At 44.4% G+C, this 22,720-nt stretch overlaps 1 protein-coding gene across 1 annotated transcript in view; it reads left to right on the top strand.

Moving 5' to 3' along the window:
- CHD7 (chromodomain helicase DNA binding protein 7) overlaps positions 1 to 22,720 on the top strand; it is a 191,666-nt gene that overhangs the window by 94,324 nt on the left and 74,622 nt on the right. The window contains exon 3 of the mRNA XM_052652070.1: positions 8,993 to 9,423. Within this exon, the coding sequence (XP_052508030.1) occupies positions 8,993 to 9,423 (431 nt within the window). The remainder of the gene's footprint in view (positions 1 to 8,992; positions 9,424 to 22,720) is intronic.

A 22,720-nucleotide genomic window follows, 5' to 3' on the forward strand; every position in this document is an offset into this window, starting at 1 on the left:
CATACTTGCGAGTCCCTCTCAGCTTGGCCACGTCTGCTGGCCAGCAGCCACAGGTCCCCCTCGCGGCTTGCTTGGTGGAGATTGTGGGGTCACCTTAGAATTCTGCCTCCTACAAGATGTGAATGATTTTTTTTTTTTAATAGAACCAAAGCAATCTATCATTAAGCATTTATTGCAACTAGATCTTTCGCTAGCCTCACAAGCTCTGAGTCCTGGAGAACTTACTGGGTGTAAATTAGCTTTATTACTGAGCTCCTTACAAATGGATTTTTTTTTCCCCTTAAAGACTGTTCTATTCCCATTTCTACACAAACCCCTGGGATTGTTCTGTGTTAGGTAAAGACACAGAACTATTGAGGTTTGACTTTTTAAGTTGATAGGAGAAGCATTGTAAGCTACCTTTAACACTGACCTTTTTGGGCTAGTAGAAGTCTATGAAGTGCAAATGTGGAATGAATTGGTTTTCCAGGGCCAAACTCTATACGTTCCCCCTTTCTAACTCAAGGATCAATGAACTTTAGGTACACCAGTGATAGCGGAAAAAAAAAAGAAAACAACAATGGAAGTGTACAGTAAAAACAAGAAAAAAAAAACCCAAACGACTGAATTGAACTAAACTATTTTTGGTATGTAAATTTGGTCTTTGTCCTTAGTGGCTTGAATAGGCTCTATTTATGCAAAACATGTCGACCAGCCCGGAAGCACTGCTGTCTTGTTTTGCTGAGCTTGATCCCTAGTAAGCTCGGTGGCTTCAGCTCTGGGTGTCTGCTGCCAAATTCAAGCATCCAAACAGCCTTTTGAGAACTTTACAGACCTTAGAGATAACTGGAAATAGGGAAGAGGAATGCCCCTGTAACTGGGATTAGTTCTACAGATTCTCATTCTCTGGTGATTGTGGAGTGGAGGCTGTTAAGGGCAGGGTGCCCTGTGCAAGGTGGTGAAGGAAGAAACAGGAGGGAAAGGAGAGACAGTACAGTTGGCCTTGTTAAGGACCCCGAGCACATTCGTTATCTTTCCTGTTTTTACTTCTAGGAAGTAATGTCCAGTAACAGATAACACTTGAGGATTTACTGCTTTTAGGAAGCAAGACCTTCGGAACAAGAGGGTGAAAGTTTGGCCCTGTCTCAGATTCCCCTAATGGGGTCAGAGTTTGGGTTGGTTACTGGAAGTCAGAGGCACTGCGATGCCACATTTGCAGACCCTGTTCCTTTTTGGTGGGCGGATGGTGCGGCAGCTGTAGGAGGAGAGTGGGTGTCATCCTTATGGTGGGTGGGCCTGCTGCCTGCAGGGACTGTCCCCTTGTGTGCCGTCCAGGCTGCCCAGGAAGTCACTCAACGGCTTTCAATCGTGTTGTGTTCATGCTGGTTTCTGTCTCTCCCCTACCCAGAGGAGTGAGGCTTTTCTCAACCAACCCCTCTGCGTTTCCCTTCTATTACAAGTACTTTGGGGAAGGAGATTTCAAGGTTAGGGGCGTGGTCTGATGACCGCATAGGCTCTTTGGAGAACTGACACATGTTAACGCAACATTCAAGTCTTGTCTAAACAACTAAGCTGATTTTCCTAGGCACTTGTGAAGCAATGGAGAAACAACAAAACAAAAACTTCAAAACTTTAACATCACTTTAACTCTGTGCCCTCAGTGTGTGGGTGTGTGTGTGTGATTTGGATGGGACAAACATGTCATCTCATTATATGCTTTTAAAATGTAAGGCGAGTACTTGGTCTGGTGCTTTTGCTAAGCACTAGAATTGACCTGTTACCCAACTGGCATGGTGGCCACAGAGCCGTACCCTCCGGCTGGCACCTCGCTCAGCCACAGGGCGGCACCCAGCCCAGCGTGACAGTCTGGTTGCATGGACACGGAGAGAGGGCGGCGACAGGGAGCAACAGTGGCCAGACGCCCTGTTCTCCTGCACTGGGAGGGAGTGCGTGCCACTCAGAACTTCTCAGACACTTGGGAAGGGGGTCAGCATTGATGGCATCTCTCCGCAGGGCTGTCGAGGTCCAGTTGCCCATGAAAACACCAGAGCACAGTATGTCCCACACTACAGAGGCCAGTGACACTCCCCGTGATGTAGTTTCACCCTGAGCACTGCAAGGTGGCCAGGATTCACTGTGTGATGGGAAGTTATTTAACACTGAATTCCACATGCCCAGTTGGTTCATTGTTTTGGACTCTTCTCATTCAAAATGCACTTACAGTGTAGATGCTGTCAAAATGCCTACAGATGATTTTTAAATGAGATACTTCACAGTAACTAAATTTTTTTTTTCAAGTCTAAAACGAATGATTCTGAGGGACACACTAAGATAAGTTATTATATTTTAAAATTAATTTTATTTAACTTATCTTCACTGCATATATATATTATAATGGAAATTGTATAAGTCAATTGATTATATGATTATACTAATGTCCCTGTTTTATTCCTACATATGACCATAATTGAGTAAGCTGTTTTCAGTGCATTTATATAAAATTGTATTTATTCATAGAGTCGTATACTAGCTTTTAAAATATTTGGTAACCACGGCTTTAAGACAAGCCCTCTTTCTCTCTCTCTCACATTCCTCCCACAGAGGTGATGAATTTGCTCTGCTTTAGCTGCTTAAATCCAGAGTACATTTTAAAGAACATTTTTATTCAAGATATTCTTGGACAAAGAATGCCATAGTTAAATATCTGTATGGCCCACTGTGTCCTGTCCCTCTTCAGAGTGTAGTAAGGGTTTGAAGAGTTTTGCAGTGAAGAAAAATGCTTAACATTGTCTAACCCAGAATTCTCAAAACTCCCATGACTTGAGTCTTCTTTTCTCGGAACACTTTTTAAAATCCTAAACTTAGAAAAAAATTTTTCTATACTTTTTGCCTTCTCAAGTCATATGACCAACAAGTGTGATACTGTTCATTTTTGTGTCTATGTTTATAAAATTGTTCATTTGATATTTTTTTCTTAGAAATGGTCTTTTTAAATGAGCTGAATAAAACTAACTGGTATAGGAAAGGCTTGAGCTTGAGTCCCTGACTCTTGATACCAAATTTGGTCCAACAGAAAATATTCTGATCCTTGATTCTTAAGATTGTTCCTGTCCTTGTAATTTTATATCAAAGGATGAAAGTTAAAAATTATTTCAGTTGACCATTCAGAATAATACCTGTTCATCTTGATCTCCTCTCCAACAGTTTTGAAAACTGTTGGAAAGTTTTGAAAGCCCCCTGTGAGGTACTTTTGTGTCTTCAGTCCACCACATCCTAGACGTGGTTTGTTGCTCCGGCTGGTCCATCAAGGGAGGAACCCCTGGCCAGTGTTTGCCTCCCTGAACCGTGTTTTTTTCCAGAAAGCCTCCTTGGTGTCTGCTGGGTGACATGCTTTGCCCTCCCTCAGCAGGCACCCAGGCTCCCTGGTTCACTGTTACATCCTCAAATGTTTGTTGGATGAATAAGTGATTTGAGCACGAGGTATTACTGAGATGGTCTTTCTGCCAATGTCATTGATCAGAAAAAGATGTTTAAATCTCAGTGGAATTTACAAAACCTTTGCTAAATGCTCTGTTGAATCCTGGTACATTTAGACTGGCGATTGAGCTGTAGTGTTCATACCAGAATTCATTTTTAAGAATGTAGAGGGACTGAGAGCCTGTGGAATACTGGAAAAAGAGAAGTGAAGAAAACCAGTAATGGGAACATGTCTCCAAAGCCATTTAAAAAACCTCCAACAACCAAATTGTACTTTTCAGTCTTTTTTCTTCCCCCTCTTAGCCACTCCATGTGGCTTGCAGTACTGCAGTTCCCTGACCAAGGATTGAACCTGTGCCCCTGCGGTGGCAGCGCAGAGTCCTAACCACTGGACTGCCAGGGAAGTCCCTGTACTTTTTAGTCTTAAATGGCTACTTAATATCTGTAATTTTACAAGCCATTGCATTCATAGTTGAGTGTTTTGAGCTTGCACCTGTTGTCACGTGCGGCTCAATTTTCCTGCCACTTCTCCCCCTGGATCTCAGTTTCTCTGAGCACCAAGTGCCTGCCTCTCTTCAGCCTACTTTGTGGGGTGGGATGTTTCCCCCGGAAGCACTGTGTCCTTTCATCTAGTTGGTAGTATCTTCTCTTTATTATAAAGTAGCATTTTGATTTTATATGTATTGTGTCACTCGCTGAGTAGAATGTTTGCCCACAGACGTCCGGTATTACGAACAGTGTTGGTTTGCAGGGATCGTCCGTGTTGGAAACACTGCATGCTATTTACTGACTCATGGTCACTGACCTTGAGAGCAAGTTGAGGCTTCAAGACTATAATTAAGAAAAAACATGGTTAAATAAGATAGGCTTTGAAGTCAAAAAATGCTGGTTCATGTTGGAGGGAAAACACAGTGGAGATGGACGTAGAGTGTCTTTTTGGGCTTTTTTGGTTTTTTTGCCTACACTGAGTGGCATGGGGATCTTAGCTTCCCGACCAGGGATTGAACCCATGCTCCCTGCAGGGAAGTTCAGAGTCTTAACCACTGGACCGACAGGGAAGTCCCTTATGCATTTTTTTAAATGTTCTTTTGCAGGTTCCTGAGCCTTTGGTGTCACCTTTGCTTAAAGGTAACAGAGGGGTTGGCCTTGCCTCCCTCACCCATCTCTTCTTTGGTTAAATTTACAGTCTGTTCTGCTGTTTTACATGAGGAAACTTGTTAATGTGTTTGCCTAATTTATATGTTCATGAAACATAGAGTTGATAAAAATCATCTTCAGTTTATGGTAGTTTTTTTGGATAGCACACACCTTGGATGATTTTTATTTATTGTTCAAATATCAGTCACTCTATTTCAGTTCCGAAAGTGCATGGCACAGTCCTTCCAAGTTCCATAATTCTCCAACAGGCACATGAAACTATGATAGAAAATGTGTTAAGCAGGAAGTCCTGAAGGGTGTATTTCAAAATACCTTTGGTATCTAACATTCTCTGCATTTACCCTAATAAATGAGAGGTTTTAGGAATGCCCTATATGGTGATATCAGATGTTAATGGCATTGATTACCTGTCAGGCAGTGGGAAATGATGGGAAAATGTCTGCTGTAAAATTAAATAGCATTAGAGAAGACTGTACCATGCGTTTGGGTGTGTGTAGGGGGGGTGAGGGGGCTGGACCTGGGAGACTTTGTCAGGGTATTACTCTGAGCTCCAGGTTTTTTCCCCTGCATGATTAAGGCAGGCCATCTGTTCTTTGTTAAATGTTTACAAAAACAGCTTTTCTCTAAAAGATTTAAGGAGATGTGGGTCTGGTAAACACTATAATATTTCTAAGCACCTTTCCCACCCGACTTCAAGCAGTGTTCAAACAGAATTCTGCTGCCTATCAAACAGCCTTCATATCTTTTTTGTATTTGGTCTTTACATTCCCCCCTGCCAACCTCTTCTTACAGATGATTAAATTTTTAAGGGATACTAATTTATGGCTTCATTTGTTACTGAAAGGAGCATCCAAAATGATTTGTATGCTAAAGTGTAGATGAATTTTCCGACTTCTGGTATTATGTGTTATATGCTTTTTCTGACTCACATCCATGGAACAGGTATCTCTCATCGGAAGCTGGCATCTGGTTACCCTAGTTAATGCCATGCAGATTAGAGAAAGGTACACATACCTGGAATTAATTCACCATTCTAAGCTGTAAGCACTGTTTACTCAGAGACTTTCCTCTTTCCTTCCCCTTCCAGGAAATGCCTTGTCTTCCATTTCCTGACAAATAGCTTGTCCCAAATAAGTTTGATCTCCATGTGTCTTATGAAAAGATCTGGCTTTTTCCATTGTACTTACACGAGTAAATAATATTTAACAATTAGTTCTACCCTAGCAACTTAGATATAGTAAAACTGTTGAATCAGATCCCATTAATTCTCAGATACTAAAATTAAAAAAAAAAACTTTTAATTTTGTATTGGGGTATAGGTGATAAACAAACAATGTTGTGAGTTTCAGGTGAATAACGAAGGGACTCAGCCATACATATCCTTGTATCCATTCTCTCCCAAACTTCCGTCCCTTCCGGGCTGCCACATAGCATTGAGCAGAGTTCCCTGCGCTATATAGCAAGTCCTTGTTGGTTAACCATTTTAAATATAACAGTGTGTACCTCTTCACCCCAAACTCCCTAACTATTCCTTCTCCCCATTCTTCTCCCCATCAGCCATAAGTTTATTCTCTAAGTCTGTGAGTCTCTTTTGTGTTTTGTAAATAAGTTCAATGGTATAATTTCTTTTTAGATCCTGTATATAAGGGATGTCATACGATATTTCTCCTCTGTCTGACTTACTTCACTCACTATGATGATCTCAAGGTTCATCCATGTTGCTGTGAATGTCAGCCATTGACAGTTCGGTTAGGTCCTCGGTTGGTGTTTGCTGAAAGCGTTTGTTAGGGCAGGTGGGTAATGTTTGCCAGGATGTGCTCATTTTGTCACCACTGGGTGGGCCCTGCAGCTGCGTGCATCCCCACTCTTCTGCCCTGGCTCCAGTCTCCTCCTGTGCATCCTCCAGGGTCTTCCCCTCTCTCCTTCAGGGTTTCCCCACTCTCCTTCAGGGTCTTCCCCTCTCCCCTTCAGGATCTTCCCCTCTCAGCTCTGACCAAGAAACAGCAGTATGTATTTGAAGATTTTCTAGTATCGTAGGATGTTGGAAGAGACTTTGGGATAAATGCTTCCTTTTGCCGAGGAAGAAAAAGTGGCATGATTCCCCCCAGATAATACACCTCATGGCAGGGTTCGGATTAGAATGTCCTCTCTCATCTCGCAACTCTAACTCCGGCTGTTTCTCTTACACCAGCGCAGCTGCAGAACTGAATGTAGGCTCCTCCGGTAACTGTAGTAGCTTTTAGTGGGAACAGAACAACCAGTTTCTTTCCTGGCAGTGGTTTCTTTTCTTTGAGTTTTTGGAGGGTCACTGAACACTGGGAAGAAAGTGAAGTTGCAGTACCTTTCCCATGAGGATGAGGCCTCTGGGTGAGGTTTCAGGAGCCAGGCAGAGGAGCGCTGGATTTAGTAGGAAACCTAGATTCAGATGACACCTCGGGCCCCCCACCCTTGTGGCCTCGGGTAGCCACCCAGCCTCCTCAGATTCTACTTCTTTTCTGAAAAACAGGGGTACATGATCACATTTTGGTTGTATTGGAATCTGAATTGCAATCTGAGCTCCTCTCTCATCCCCTGCAGACCTGGCCTCTCTGGCGGCTCCTCTCTTGGGGTCCTCTCACATCCCCTGCAGACCTGGCCTCTCTGGCGGCTCCTCTCTTGGGATCGTGTGGGCGGGCACCTTGCCTCTATCGCTCTTGGGCACATGCATCACATGAATGTGTCTATGTCCACAGAGAGCTCTCCAGGCTGGCGCAGGGATCGAACAGTGTCCCAGACTAAAGTGCTTACCTAGCACAGGCCCACCATGTGGTAGTTTTCCATGCACACTTGTGGCTGTTACTACTGTTGCTCTTTATATTATAGTTACTATCCAGTGTCTGGAGAAGCATACAAAAAAGGCAGAAAATGAATGACGCTTGCAGATGTAACATTTTCAAGGATTGCGTTGAAATGTAAAGGTGCATTAGATGTCATAGTTTACAGTGGAGACAGGTTGTCCTCTATCCCTGTTGTCAGCATCCTGTCCCAGGTGTTGGTATTCTCCACAGTATTAAAGACCATCTCTGGATATGGTCCTGCTGCTGCTAAGTTGCGTCAGCCTTGTCTGACTCTGCGTGACCCCATAGACGGCAGCCCACCAGGCTCCACCATCCCCGGGATTCTCCAGGCAAGAACATTGGAGTGGGCTGCCGTTTCCTTCCCCAGTGCATGAAAGTGAAAAGTGAAAGTGAAGTCGCTCAGTCTTGTCCGACTCTTTCTGACCCCATGGACTGCAGCCTACCAGGCTCCTCCATCCATGGGGTTTTCCAGGCAAGAGTACTGGAGTGGGGTGCCATTGCCTTCTCCGGGATACGGTCCTAGTGGATGTTAAAAATCTCCTGCCAAAAAAAAAAAAAAAAAAAAAATCTGCAAGTCATGTCAGATTGACTGGGGGAATCTCTTACTCTCTCTGCCCCTGCCTCCCTTCTTCCCTCCCTTCCTCTGTGTGAGATTTGGAAATGTGAAGCTTTAATAGCTTAATAAAAACATTATCTTCCTTGCCTGTCAGTACCAGAAATCTAACCAACCCCAAATTATTCAGCTGGTATGTGTGTGCTTAGTTGCTCAGTTGTGTTAGACTCTTGAGACTCTATAAACTGTAGCCTGCCAGGCTCCTCTGTCTATGGGTTTCTCCAAGCAAGAATAATGGAGTGAGTTGCCATTTCCTTCTCTAGGGGATCTTCCCAAACCAGGAATTGAACCTGGGTCTCCTGCACTGCAGGCAGATTCTTTACCGACTGAACTATGAGGGAAGTCCTGTCCACATATAAGCTGGCATATATGCTTTTAATTTGACATTTGAATGTCATTTAAATTAGAAATGACTTGTACTGTATAAGATTTGTGTGTTTATACTCAGACTTCAAACTTTCACAATATCTGATTCTTACAGTGCTCAGTTTGCCTGCTGTTTTTAAAAGGGACTTGATTATCCATCTTTAATTTCCCTTTCCTGCATGGGGAGAATTCTACTTGAACTCCATCTTTGTGGCTTAGCTTTTGCTGCTGTTTCATCCTTCATCAGTTCCTACACAGGTGCTAAGGACATGGAAAGTGTCTTTAAATTGGATGAGAAATTTTCTCTCCTGAACAGAATTTTTTTTTTTTAACTGAATGACTAAGTTGCTCACTTTAACTCTATTCATTTAAAAGCTTTCTTGTTGACGAAATCTGTTTTTTTTTGGATGAGACAAAATGATAAGTTTCACAGCTGTATAGTGGGTTAAGTTTGCTGCCTTGAGTGGAGAGTAAGTTTGAGAACTGTCAGCACTAACTTTCAGTTCCTTTCTAAACTACGAAGAATGATAAACTAATTTCAATTCCTATTTGTATCTCTTAGCATTCTCCATCGGAGCCCTTTCTAGAGAAACCAGTGCCGGATATGACTCAGGTTAGTGGACCGAACGCGCAGCTAGTGAAGAGTGATGATTACCTGCCATCGATAGAACAGCAGCCACAGCAAAAGAAGAAGAAAAAGAAGAACAACCACATTGTTGCAGAGGATCCCAGTAAAAACTTTGGTAAAGATGACTTCCCTGGTGGGGTTGATAACCAAGAACTAAACAGGAACTCACTAGACGGGTCCCAAGAAGAGAAAAAGAAAAAGAAAAGGCCGAAGGCAAAAAAAGATCCCAAGGAACTGAAAGAACCCAAGGAGAAAAAAGAGCCCAAGGAACCCAAGACCCCGAAAGCCCCTAAGATTCCCAAAGAGCCAAAGGAAAAGAAAGTAAAAACTGCCACGCCAAAACCCAAATCCAGCAAAAAGTCAAGGTAGGCTGCGGGCAGAAACACCCGCCACCAAACAGTAGAGACACAAACACCAAACAGTTACAACCTGTGGGATGCGGGGGGGGAGAGGGGGCAGCTCAAGGGCGGGGGTCACTCTGATTTTTGTCCTTACTGTTAAGCTTCTTTCTCTCACACCCAAACTAACAAGTGAAGGTGTTAACGCATTCTACAATTTAGGACTCCCATTATTATGAGTTGTTGATTCGGGTGGTAGATTTTTAGAAATGTTACTGGGTGAAGAATAGTTTCTTATTTAAAATCACTGTCTTATATTTTTATGAAAACCTGGCATTTAACAAATAGAACCAGGTTACCAGCATAATTTTTTGTAAGCTTAGACCACCAACCTCATTTTCAGCAACAATGCCAAACTGGGTAAGGAGGATTATAGAAGCCAGGCGAGTCACTATATTTCAGCAGGCTCTTCAGTCCTGCTTCCCAGAAGTTGAAACAGGAGAATTAATTCTCCCCATTTGGCAGGCAGAGTGAGCCTTCCAGGGGCAGGGTGGAGATCCTAGTGGGCGACATGGGACAAATCCAAGAGCAGTTACCCATTAGATATGCCATTAGATAGATAAGACCATGTAGTTTAGGTTCTAGGGGAAAAGCCTCCTACACGCCCTCCTTCCCCTCCGTACTTCCCCACTGACTCTCTGACCCCCCAGGAGGCATATTTATTCAGTAAGAAAAACTGAGAGGAAAAGACATTGAAGACTAATTTTTTTCATTTGTACTGAACATTTCTTACAACTGTTCTGAACCAGTTCCAAACATCTGAATCTATTTTTCAGAATATGGCTCATGTTATAAAATATAGTTTCCAGATGGAAGTATGGTCAGACTTGGTTACCCCGAACCTGTTTGTAAAACTCGTGTAGAAAATATGCACCCCCACCGTAACCCCCCACGTGTGAATGTGCATGCGTGTGGCGCACATGCATAGTCAGCCCTGAGGCTGAGGGCGCTGGATCCCCGCATTGCGAGCTTGCGGGCCAGGCAGCCTTGGGCTTGTGGGCGATCCTGTGTATCAAGAGCAGGTACACAAAGAGGGCGTGGTTTCTGTGGCTAGAGAGATGCTGCAAAGCGGAAGGACAAACTGGGATTTTCAACTTCCTGCTGAAAATATCTAAACAACCCAATGCATTATTCTGTAGTGTAAATTTGAATCAAAGTACTTAAAAGAAAACCTTTTGTTGTCAGTGCTATATATGGTGCCCAAATAACCGAGTTACAGTTCGCCCTCCACAAGGGACTTGAGTATCCTTGGCTTCTGGTATCTGCCAGGATCCTGGGACCACTTCCTTGTAGATATGGAGAACCATATATTCAATAATCGGGTCTAATAGGTAACTTGATGTTTGCATTTACTTACGAGCATTCTTTGATGCCTTGGTATGTGGTTTCTCAATTGAAAGCCTTTATTTTTTTTCCTCTGTACAAACACTCTTCTAAACTCACAATCCATTATAAGTTTCGTTTTCATTTACTTAAGAAATATTTTATTGGGGGCTTACTATTTGCAGGTACTGTGTTAAGACAGGGATGTGAGCCAAGAGGATGCTGTTAGAATTTCGGTCTGATTTATGAAGGGGGTTTTAAAAATATAGTTGCTTAAATCTGAGTGTTGTGCTTTTGGTAGGAAGAGACATGTGCTTTATTTCTGCAAAATCTAAAAAGAAAGGTTTTTTTTTTAACTTAAAATGTGAAAGAGTGTGTGGTCTCAAGAAGTTTTCTGGAGTTCAGAAAATATATCACCAGAACTAGCCTCAAAATATATCTGTCTTCAATTTTTATCTTAGTGTTTTGAGTTTATTACCTAATGGTAATAATTGATTGAAAAAACCCCACTCTATCTTGGATACTGGTCATCAATTCCCAGCTGTATTCTTTGAAGCTCTCAGTCTACCTCAGACTGACCCTGTCTTTAAAAATGGACTTTAGCACATCCTTAGGCCATGTAGGATACGTTGTTTAGTTGCTAAGTCATGTCCTATTCTACTCGCTACAGTGTGTGAACCCATGGACTGTAGCCTGCCAGGCTCCTCTGTCCATGGATGTTTCAGGCAAGATTATTGGAGTGGGTTGCTGTTTCCTTCTCCAAGGTTGGGGAAGATACTAAATTATTTTGTTTTAACAGTGAAACTTGTTGAAATGTCCCTAGTTGCCATAAACAACCATTAGGAGCTTGGAGCATCAAATTCAGTCTTTCCAGGCCCCTCCCCCACCTCCTTGGTGCAGGTACAGACTGTGCCTTTATCTTCAGAAGACCCTTCGGTGATGCTCGTCTGTGGCCTTGGCCACCCAGCCTGACGTGTGTGTCCGTGCATAGGGAGCGGTCAGCATGGTTGAGACTGAGTGGCAGCCGTGCCCTAGAGTCACAGGCTTTCAGCAGGAGGAAGATGTGTGATTATCTTCTCCCAAGAAGAAAGCCTAGTACTTTTTTTTTCTTCTTGTGACTAGTAGTCTCTGTCAATGGCTGCCATAGGTGACAATTGTTCTCCCCCAAGTGGTGTGACAGTAACTGATGGGAGCCCTTCTGTAGTATCTGGAGAATGCCAGTGGGGAGGGGGCATGCCCTGGAGACATGGGGGGCCACCAGGAGGGCCACCAGTGACTTGACTTCTTAACCGGCCACTTGCCGACTTAGGATGAAGTGTGGTGAGGACGTGCCTGAGAGAGGTTTTCCTGTTGTTGATGGTCTGGTGAGCGTGGCTGTCTGAGAATATGGTAACTGAACAGGGAGTGTCATTCTTAATTAACCAGCCAACCCATTGTTTTGTTGAGCTGCAGTGTTTCTGCTGGTCAGGTGAACAGAGACACTCGAGTTGTGGTCTTGTTTAAGGCTAGGAAGGAAAAAGTGTCCCCCAAGCAAGGATAAGCAGATTGCACACAACTGCATGTAAATTCTGAATAGCATAGCAGAATAATTATGTAAATTGAATATGCAGTGATGAAGGTAATGGGAGGTTTGGGTTATGTCAGTGCTGGGGTTGAATTGCTGGAGCAGGTTGCTGTAAGCCCTGGAATACAGCAGTGGCAATTTTGTTTTGCAGAACGTTATGTGATACCAGTTATTTCCATCCTTGAATAAGTTAACTTGATGAATTTGTTTATACAGAAAATAATTCTCCTACAGAGGGCTGGAACAGAAGGGATAAACAGAAATGGAAGGAAACAGTTACTGTAGAACCGCTCACATCTCTCCCGTTTGGCCCTCTCTACTGGGTCACTCGCAAGATTTCTGGTAACAAGCTCATGCTCTGAGTGTCTGGTGACAGCAGTGACCCGTTAGTGGTCTGCATTGTGTCCAGGCAGCAGAGAACTGGCTTTGCGTCATTGACACACTTGTGCTAACATAGCACGTGAGAAAGGATGGTTGTCTTCAGTGGGACCAGTTTTCCTGTGTGCTTCCACGGCTTCATTCTCTCAATCTGTCCTCCCACTTCATTCCTTTGAGTCTCTGAGGCTTAAATTTGTGGCCATTCCCAGCAAACTGGCCCTTTTGGCAACAACATATGATTGAATCTGTCTTGCCTATTCAGGGGAACCTAAAAGAACTGTCCAGAAGCTGTTACATACAGTGGTGGTGGTTTGGTCATCAGGTCTGACTCTCTGCGAGCTCATGGAATTTAGCCCCTCGGGCTCCTCTATTCATGAGATTTCCCAGGCAAAAATACTGGAGTGGGTTGTCACTTCCTTCTCCAGGGGATCTTCCTGACCCAGGGATCGAACCTGCATCTCCTGCATTGCAGGCATATTCTTTCACTGCTGAGTCGCCAGGGAAACCCTGCATAGTAGAACAGTAGGGAAACAGAAAAAGGTGTCAGCATTTCAGAAAGAGTCACTTAATATCTTAATGGCGGGGGAAAAAAAAGTACAGGCCATATTCCTCTTTTCTAGTTAGAGCTATATCTTTCTTCCCCCTTTCCGTTTTACCTTAAATATATATTTTTCCACATGTTTTTCCTGTGAGCTCTCCAGGTGTCTTTATAGCCTTCTAATATTGTCAGAGAATATTGAAAATAAGGGCTCAGACATTTGTGGCTTGGAAAGGATACTCTTTTGCATACGGAAGGGGTCACGGAGCTGAAATTCGAGGATTTGTGGCCTTCCCTTCAATGCATTTTCTGTTGTGTGTGCTTGGGCCTTGTGCAAAGGGAGAATTTGGAGGAAGTGCTTCCTTTGAATGACTTTGAAGGATTTAGTAGTGCGTTTAGCTATATAAAGATTCTTTGAATGTACATAAAGAAGGGAACTTGGCCAAAGGGTGTGACTTGACTGTTGAAGCTTCAGTTCAAAGAAGCCATGGAGATTCGCTTCTGGTGCAGTTTCTAGGAATTCATCTGACTCCTTGCTCCCCTCTCTGCGCCCCTCCCCCCAAGTATTAAAGTTAGTAGGAAGCTAAAAATGCTACTTCTCAATTAAGAGTGAAGATATTTTAAAGTGGAAAGCAACCATACTGTTCTTGTTTTAGAAAGATATATTAAGTAAACATGTAAACTGTATTTTTTTGCATACGACACTTTCATTAATATTTATGTTGTGACTTTCTTCTAACAACGGTAGCTTTTCAGATACTATCTTCTCAATTATGATCCTAGAGAGTAGCAACATTTACCTGAGAAATACTTTTATTCATTCATTCAGTCAGCAAGCCCAATGGTGGTGTATTTCAACCAACTAATACATATTTTATAGTGTGCTCTTAAACACGTAGAATTATTTGCACACAAAACAAACCATTAAACTCATTTTACTAATAAGTACAGAATTGCTCGATAGGTATCTCCCCATCGGATAAACTGAATTAAGCCAGCAGCTCTTCTTCTTCTGTTTATTTGTTCTTTCTTCTACTCACATGCTGTGACTTGGTTTTTGACCTAAGACACTGAATACCTGTTCAGACGGAATTAGCTGTTTTAGATGCTGTGCCTCAAGTGGGTATAGGTTTCTCTAGCATGTGGTCACAAAGGGACTGTTGAGCCCTTTCGGTGTTGGTGAGGATTAAGAACTTCTCATGAACATCATGCGATCTGCCTGCCCACGGGCCTGCACTGTCTGCTCCTGGTCAGTACATCCAAGCTCTGGGACAGGGGTGTGGCCAGGTACCCCCTTACCTGCTGATCTCAAAGATTGTCTTCTCTTTGATAAACGGGCCATGTATGCGCTCAGTCATGTCTGACTCTTTGCAACCCCATGGACTGTAGCCGGCCAGGCTCCTCTGTCCATGGGATTCTCCAAGCAAGAATACTGTAATGGGTTGCCATTTCCTCCTCCAGGGGATCTTCCCGACCCAGATATCAAACCCATGTCTCATGTCTCCTGCATTGGCAGGCAAGTTCCTTACCAATAAGGCCTCCTGGGAAGCCAAAAGGACTCAGAAGTCAGAAGAGAGCAAACATGTCCATGGGGTCTCCTTAATCCCAAATCCTTCTTTCCTTCAGTAGAACCACCTGGGATCCTTTCCTGTGCCAGTGACAGGCCACATTATGACATTTCCCCCTTCTGGTTTATCTTAAATGAAGACAAGCAGGGAGAGAGAGTGGTCAGCTGCTTTTCAGTACAGACTGACGTCTGACAGTACCTGAGTCCGTTTACACTTACTGGGGACAGGAGGCCCTGCAACACTGACCCTTAACAGAAGTTCTGCTGACTCATGCTCTGGGCTGAGTGCAGGCATGGACCACACTGGGCCTGCTGGGGGTTTGGCCCTTCCTGTCCAGTGAGCTGCAGCGGAATTCAAGAGTGAAGGCCTGCTGGCATTGTGGTCTGTGTGGGGGAGGTGCAGTAGGTCCCACTGCACCCATCAGAGGAGAGGTGAGCAGGCCCTAGAAGGCAGAGGGATGGGTGTGAAGGGTGGCTTTCCTGGAGACGCATTCCTCTGAAGTCTTTCCTAAGTGGGATTTTAGGGTGGGGCATAGGAGACGTGGTGGTGACGTCAGAGTTGGAAGATGAGGAGCAGGAGGAATCACGTGTGCATGCTAAGTCACTTCAGTCGTGTCAGATTCTTTGCGACCCCATGGACTGTAGCCCTCCAGGCTCCTCTGTCTGTGGGGATTCTCCAGGCAGGAATTCTGGAGTGGGTTGCCTTTTCCTCCTCCAGAGGCTCTTTCCAACCCAGGGATCGAACTCGGTATCTCTTAAGTCTCCTGCATTGGCAGGCGGGTTCTTTACCACTAGTGCCAAAATTATTGTTAAAAGATTTCTATGGTTGTGAAACAAACGTTTTTGAGAAGTATGAAGTTTTGTACGGATGCTGAACCTGTCACGTGATATGTAAAGCACTCCCTGCTAGTTGTTTTCTGCCCAAAGGCCCCCGTGGGATGTTGGATGCAAAGCCACTGTGAGAGCATCAGGCACGTGAGAGGCCAGTCCTTGCATTGGCTATCCTCCCCATAGATGCCTGTGTGACTGAGCTCTCAGTGTCGAATAGGGAGCTGGAAGGTATAGGATTAAGAAAAAAGACACTGCTTTCTCTGTCTCTCGCTCTCTGTCTTTTAATTTTAGAAAAATAACACCCTTGAACTTCCATTAGATGACTAATTTTATGTGTACCCTGATTCCTGTAGGAACAGTGTAATGTCGTGGGAGTTCTGCCTCTCCTGTCTGGGTGGGTGGTAAAATTTATTCTTTTTTTCCTCATGGGCCTTAAATTTGCTGAGCCTAATTCTCCGCCTCTGGACCTCACCCAGTTACATCGAGAGTGGGCTGCCCATCTCTGGGGTTGACTTTAGCCACCCTGATGCATCAGAGAAGATGCTCTTGAATCTAGGGGAGTTGGGGTCTGGCTGCTACCGCCTCCCACACTGTCCCTGTCCTGGTCGTGGGAATGCTGCTCATGAAACAGACAAGCATCTTAGGACTTGGCACAAGCTGCCAAATCCCGGCCCTGCTGTCTGGCTCTTCGAAGAATATCCCATGGTAGAAGGGTAGTGAAAGGCCTGCTTTCTGCCCTAGTTGTGTGATGAGTGGTGTGCCCAGTCCTTTGCACTGTGTCTCAGTGCCAGGCAGAGCCTCGGGCTGATGCTGATGTTTGCTGAGCTTCTGGTATCCGATGACACATTAGCTTACTAGACTTTGCTTCCGTCTTACTTCTGATGGTGGTTTAGTCCCTCAGTCGTGTCTGACTCTTTGCAACCCCATGGATTATAGCCCACCAGGCTCCTCTGTCCGTGGGATTATTACCAGGCAAGAATACTGGAGTGGGTTGCCATTTTCTTCTCCAGGGGATATTGCTGACCCAGGGATCGAACCTGGGTCTTCTGCCTTGCAGGCGATCTCTTTACTAACTGAGCCACCAGGGAAGCCCTCATTGATTCAGTCCATAAAACTCAGGAACCTTTAGTCTTTCAGTGATAATTTGTGACTGCATGATGTCTTTTTTTTTCTTTCTTTTCCCCAACACCTAGAATCTATTCAACATTAAAAACGGGTTTAGCTCTTTCAGGAGGACTTTCTGCTGTACTTTCTGTTTCATTTCTTTTTTTTTTTTTCAACATTCTTCTTTATAAAATGGTCAGCTGGAGCTCTCCTCAGGACAGAGTGCAGTGTTAGTTACTCAGTTGGGTCCACCTCTTTGCGACCCCATGGACTATAGCCCACCAGGCTTCTCAGTCCATGGGATTCTCCAGGTAAGGATACTGGAGTGGGTAGCCATTGCCTTCTTCAGGGGGTCTTCCTGACCCAGGACGGGTCTCCTGCATTGCAGGCAGATTCTTAACCATCTGAGCCACCAGGGAAGCCCCTCCTTAGGACAGAGTTCTGATGTTATTGGAACCTGCCCAGGGATGAGTCCAAGTAACAGAAGACATTTACCAGGAGAGGTTTTCCCCAGGACCTGGGCTCTGGAGCTAGGCGGGTCCTGGGATGGCTGCTTACTAGGCTGAGCGTTTAACTGCTTTGACCATTTTGGACAGTTTGATAGAAAGATACAAGGGTGAGTGGTACTGAGTCTGAAATAGACATTTTAAATGAAAGCAGGTTAGGTTTCTGTATCTTTCCCATCCTTCTTTGCTATTCTCTTTCTAGAAATTTAGCACAGTTAAGGTACTTTGGGGGTAGTTGATGCTCTAAAAGCTACTTAAAGTAATAAGTTAATAAATAATCAATAACTTAAAAAGTTTATTGATTGTCATTGAAGTTTGTTGTTCAGAAGTAAAACATAATTCTTTCCTCTAACTCCCTCTCCTTCACTTCTCAGCTCTCCTAACTTTCTCTTTCTCAAACAGGAGCATGGGATGAAGAATTTGTGGGTGGCATTGAGGAGTAGTTGGGGGTGGCTCAGCACCTGAGCGCTGATTGCTGGGAGGTTGTGGGCAAAGGGGGCCTTGCTCCAGTCCTCCCATCCCACCCTGGTACTCTCCTTGTGGGGAGTCTCAAGCATTGGGACTGGCTGCTGACCACCACTGGGCCCTTGGTCCAGGGAACCCTGATGGCCTTCTTATGAAAGTGTTGATGTATGGTTTTCTTGTCTGTCACGCAGAATTTGTCTTCACGCTTACCTCACTAGTTTATTCTGCCTCTCGCATTTTTATCACACCCTAGTTTAGCTATTAAATAAAAATTTTTAAACATCTTAGGACTTTAACATTTTTATTTTATTGAGTTGGCCTTACGTCATGATATATCACATTTTATGTTGCCCTCATTGATCCTTTTGAACTTTCAGTCCTTTATCTTGCTCTTTTTTTAAATTTTCCTCTTTATCTTTTGATTTTCTTTTTTATTGTTTAAAAACTCAGAGGAAGATGTGCTGAGAGGCCAGACGCTTTCCTCCTACCAGCCTTGAGCCTGCAACCCTCGTGGCTCAGGGATTGTATCATATGTGATCTTTCTGAATCATGACAAGTCACACCCTTCCTGCGCCACGAACGTTGCTCACTTCTCATCTATGACATTCGGTTTCTTATGGAAAAGCCTTTTCAGTATGTAAAATATAAGGATATGTTTCAATACTCTTTGTTCTCCTAAAAGACAGTAGTTGTGTGACACTTTGGCTTGATTTCCTGAAAACAGGCCTGTTTAATGTTCACAAACCTCACGTTTGATTTTTCCCAATGTGAGGAGGCCCTTCGCCAGCGTGTCCCGTCTGAGGGTCTGTGTGGTGAATCCCTGCTGCTGTTCAGCTGCTTCACTAGCTGACTCGATTCCTCTGATCCCATTTGGTTCCACAGTATGGTTCCTTTTCAAACTTTCTTTCCTTGGAGGACTTAGATCCTTAGGCTAATGTTAGTCGATGTTTACACTCTGTAACAAACCAGGGCAGCTAGCTGGCTTTCCTGTAAGTCCTGGTCTTTTGCATGAAAGTCTTGTTTAAAAAACCTGTACTGTTTCTCACCAAAGAAAATCTTCATTGTTCATGTGCTATATCCAAGCTGGGATTTATATGTCCAGCCCCTTTCCAGGGACCATCCCTTGGCCCATGGCTGTGAACTCTTACAGCCACACGCTGAATACCATCCTTCTGAAGGGCTGATCCCCTCCTGTAAATCCCTCCTCTCTGAACCCACCACTTATTTCTCGGAGTTCTCATCAGGGTGGTGCAGGCTTTGATCACATGGGGCAGGGAACAGAACTTCAGAGCTTGGTCTGTCAAGGTGACGTAAGTGTTACTTAGCCATTGACCCCTGAGCACATCTTTCTGCCCACCACCATGACCTGCCTCTCATGGTGAAACGTGACATGTGAGTAAAGCTGGTGGAGGGACAGTGGCCCTGCCATCCCCCAGCAGCATCCCCAGAAAGAAGTCACCTTTCCAAGAATACAGGGGCCCGCCCAGCTTCACGAGGGGGCAGCCCTACATCTCGGCCACACCAGTAATGATGGGCGATAAGGATCAGGAAATGAAAGAACTTTTGTGAGTACAGAGGGGAAGTATAAAGATGTTCAGGGTTTGAGGCATTGCTAGGTTTCACTCTATTTGGGTAGTACTTTAGCCTCACTTTACTGAGCTTCGTAAAGATAGAATCTATGTGGGGTTATCGTAAATGCGTTAGCAACCAGAGAGCTTGAGCTGCAAACAGTCCGGACTGTGTAGGTGTTTGTTGTTTTCCCTGTTACTTTTACTGTTTAGTTAAATCACTCAGCTAACCTCACCTGACCAGACATGAGGAATACAGAGATAAATAAGACACAGTTCCTTCTTGAGCTTACAGGATATTTGGAGAAAAAGATACACACACAGTACTTCGCTTTCACTGCATTGCAGTCATGTTAGCCCTCAGGGTTGTGTGTTTTAAATATCCCTTGTGTGTGGGATATGTCGTGTGGCATGTAGAGGGTGCGTGATCTGACTAATCCAGACTTTGGTGGCCAGAAAAAGGTTCTCTGAGTGAGTGATGTCCACCTAAGCCTTGCAGATGAGTAAGCGAGGGGCAGTGGAGGTTGAGGAGACATGTGTATGCTTTCAAAAGTGCTTCTGTGTATCCATAGGGTGGAAGATGGGGGGTTTAGGACATGGGAAGAATAGAAAAAGAAAGCTCACGTCGCTGACTGTAAAAGCTGCGTGTAGAATCTCAGACATCAATACACGTGGAACTGAACTTCAGCAGAATGACTAGGTCAGGTTTGCCTGTAAGCCAGCTGCCCTGGTGGTGCCCGGAGGATGGGTTTGAGGGCGTTGTTTGGGTGGCAGGACTGCATCTCAGAGCTTGGGGAAGGAGGTGGGCAGAGCCAGTCTAGGGTAGGCATGAGGACAGACGTGGCTTCTCCACGGAGGCCACTCGGGGGGGACCCCATGCAGCCCAGTCTTCCTCGCCATGCTTGCGGATGGGGTGCCGGGCCAAGGCCAGTGCTGCAGCTGTTGGAGGCGCTGTGAGGTTGTAGATCTGCGCCAAGTAGCCCAGGGTCTCTTCCCCCACCTCATAGTGTCTGGTCATGGGGTGTAGCATCCTTGTTAATACCATTCCCTTCTCCTCTACCGGAAGAGCTGCCCTCTCCATGCGCTCAAGCTCTCCGGATTGTAACTTGGGAGAGGAATGTGTATGTTTTGGCTTTGACATCACGAAAGATCAGTTTTGAACCTCACACATCTGAGTCACGGCTGTGGCCCTGGGATTCGTGTCCTTTTTCCAGCAGTCTGGGTGTTGTGACAGTCACGGTGAGATGTGATATGTGTCTGCACTAAAGCAGTGGCTGCTGGGCTGGTCTGCTCGTTTGTCCTTTGAGCTGGTGTTGAGCTCTGTTGATACAGGATGTTCCTTCTCTTCGAGTGGCTTAGATGAAGCAGTCACAATGTAGTGTGGCCTGTCCTTAAGTGTCTGCTGGTTATTCTGCCCTGTGGGTCTGAGCCATAGTCAGAGAACAGTTCCCAGCTGTGGGTGCCAGGCACTAGAAAGATCGAGTCTTGGAGCAGGGTGTAATTAGTAACCTCATTTTGTAGATGAGTAAACTGAAGCTCAGGGAAATTTAAAGACGTAGGGAAATTTAAAGAAGTATCCAGGATCACATTCAGGTTAGCAGTGACAAAGTTGGAACATGAACTGAGGACTGTCTGAAATCAGTGCTCTGATTACCCTCCTTGGCTGGGGAAAAAAAATTCTGATTCTGGCTTTTTGGGGGCAAAGCAGTTTTAATGTAACAGTTGAAAGTGCAAATGAGCTTACTGCAAAATAGTGGCAAAGGCAATCTGATGTAAATAACTCTCTCTGGTCCTTGATTGTCGTGTGTTGGGGTGACATGAAGACTTTGTAGCATTTGACTTCTTCGTGTGTTCCTGGTTTATGTGCTGATGTCATGAGAAGATGCTAGCGAGGAAACGCTGAGCTGCCTCTGAGCAGCATGGACAGCACAGGATCTGCTGAGATTAGAAATCCTCCAGTCATCGGAGCTGGGCTGGGCGCTTCCCTGGGCTGCCGGCGTTCTGTCCATGCGACCTCGGGTGGTCTCAGAGCTTCCATGGCGCGCGTCCCCAGCCAAGGACAGATGGAAACGCATGAACACGTCTCTTCTTGGGCAGATTGACGTCTCCTCAGACCTGGGCTCCAGCAGGCTCCGGGACAGCGAGCCTTTCTCTCCTGGAGGATGGCTCACCCTGGGTGCAGTAACCCCACTAAATCAAATGGTGTCCTGCGCTCCAGGGTGGAGAGGGCGCGGGCAGAGGACGAGCCGCCAACTTGCTTTACCTGGCAGCTGTTCAACTGTGTGACAGGCCTACCTCTGATTAAACAAATTTGAGAAATATGTAAAGTTTTGGAAGCAGTTTTGCACTGATTTGATAAAAGAAACCACAAAACACTGCAGCGCAGGTGTTGAGAATGTTTGAAAGCTGATTGAGGGAAGCAGATGGCTTTAGTCAGTGGCATCCAGCCAAAAGAGCAGGTGCTGGTCATGTGACCGCTGGTTACCAGGGTAATCTGATTGCTCTTGGCGTGCAGATGAAAGGAAAGGGGCCCAGCGTTCAGCTGTAGTATTGTATAATTTGTGGCAGTTAGAGCGGAAATAAATGCTGGGAATGGAGCCTCATAGTAGGGGAGACTGCTGTCCATGTGTAGCATAAACACTGGGATAGTTGGATGAGGAACTCTTGTATGGATTTTTTTTTAATTTAAAAAATATTATGCTTTCTGTGGATTTTTCGGAGGCCTAAAGTTTTTAGGACACTGCCCCCCCCCCCCCCCCCGCTTTTTTTTAATTAAAAAGAAGTCTGTGAACCTAACTGCTGTTTGCTATAATCTTGAATCATTGTAAGTTTTTTCCTTATGGGACTATTTACTAGGCTAGGATATTAACAGCACAAAATAAAAAACAAGCTCTGAGGATTTGAAAATGACTAGTATTATCAAATATCTTATTTATTCGTTACAAAAATCCCTTTTAGGTGTGCAATTATATTAACACATACTTTTGAAATATTTTACATGACATGTGCTTTACTGAAATTAAAGCGTTTGGATATCCTGGCCTCTTTTCCTTTTGTAATAGTTGGGACTGAAACAAAAATGCTACTTAATGCATTCTGGCAGCATATTTTTTTAGGAATTTACAAGCTCAAACTTTTTAAAGGTTTTTGAAATGTATCTTTTGTTTTCAGTAGTAAAAAGTAATAGTGACTGAGGTTGGATTGTTTTAAATGTTGGATAATAAATGATAATAAATAATGTTAGGAAACCTTGAGGCTGGTTTGGAAATTGCTGTGAAAGGTGGCACTAAGAGTGCATTCTAAAAGAATGGCAAATAAAGGTTCTAAAGGTGATGGTAGACTTAAATTTAAAATCTTTTTTTTTTTTCTTACAGTTCATTCTTGTCTTTTGACTTTGGTAACATTCAAATCCTGTTAACC

Source organism: Budorcas taxicolor, chromosome 14, assembly GCF_023091745.1.
Source record: "Budorcas taxicolor isolate Tak-1 chromosome 14, Takin1.1, whole genome shotgun sequence".
Classification (NCBI taxonomy): domain Eukaryota; kingdom Metazoa; phylum Chordata; class Mammalia; order Artiodactyla; family Bovidae; genus Budorcas; species Budorcas taxicolor.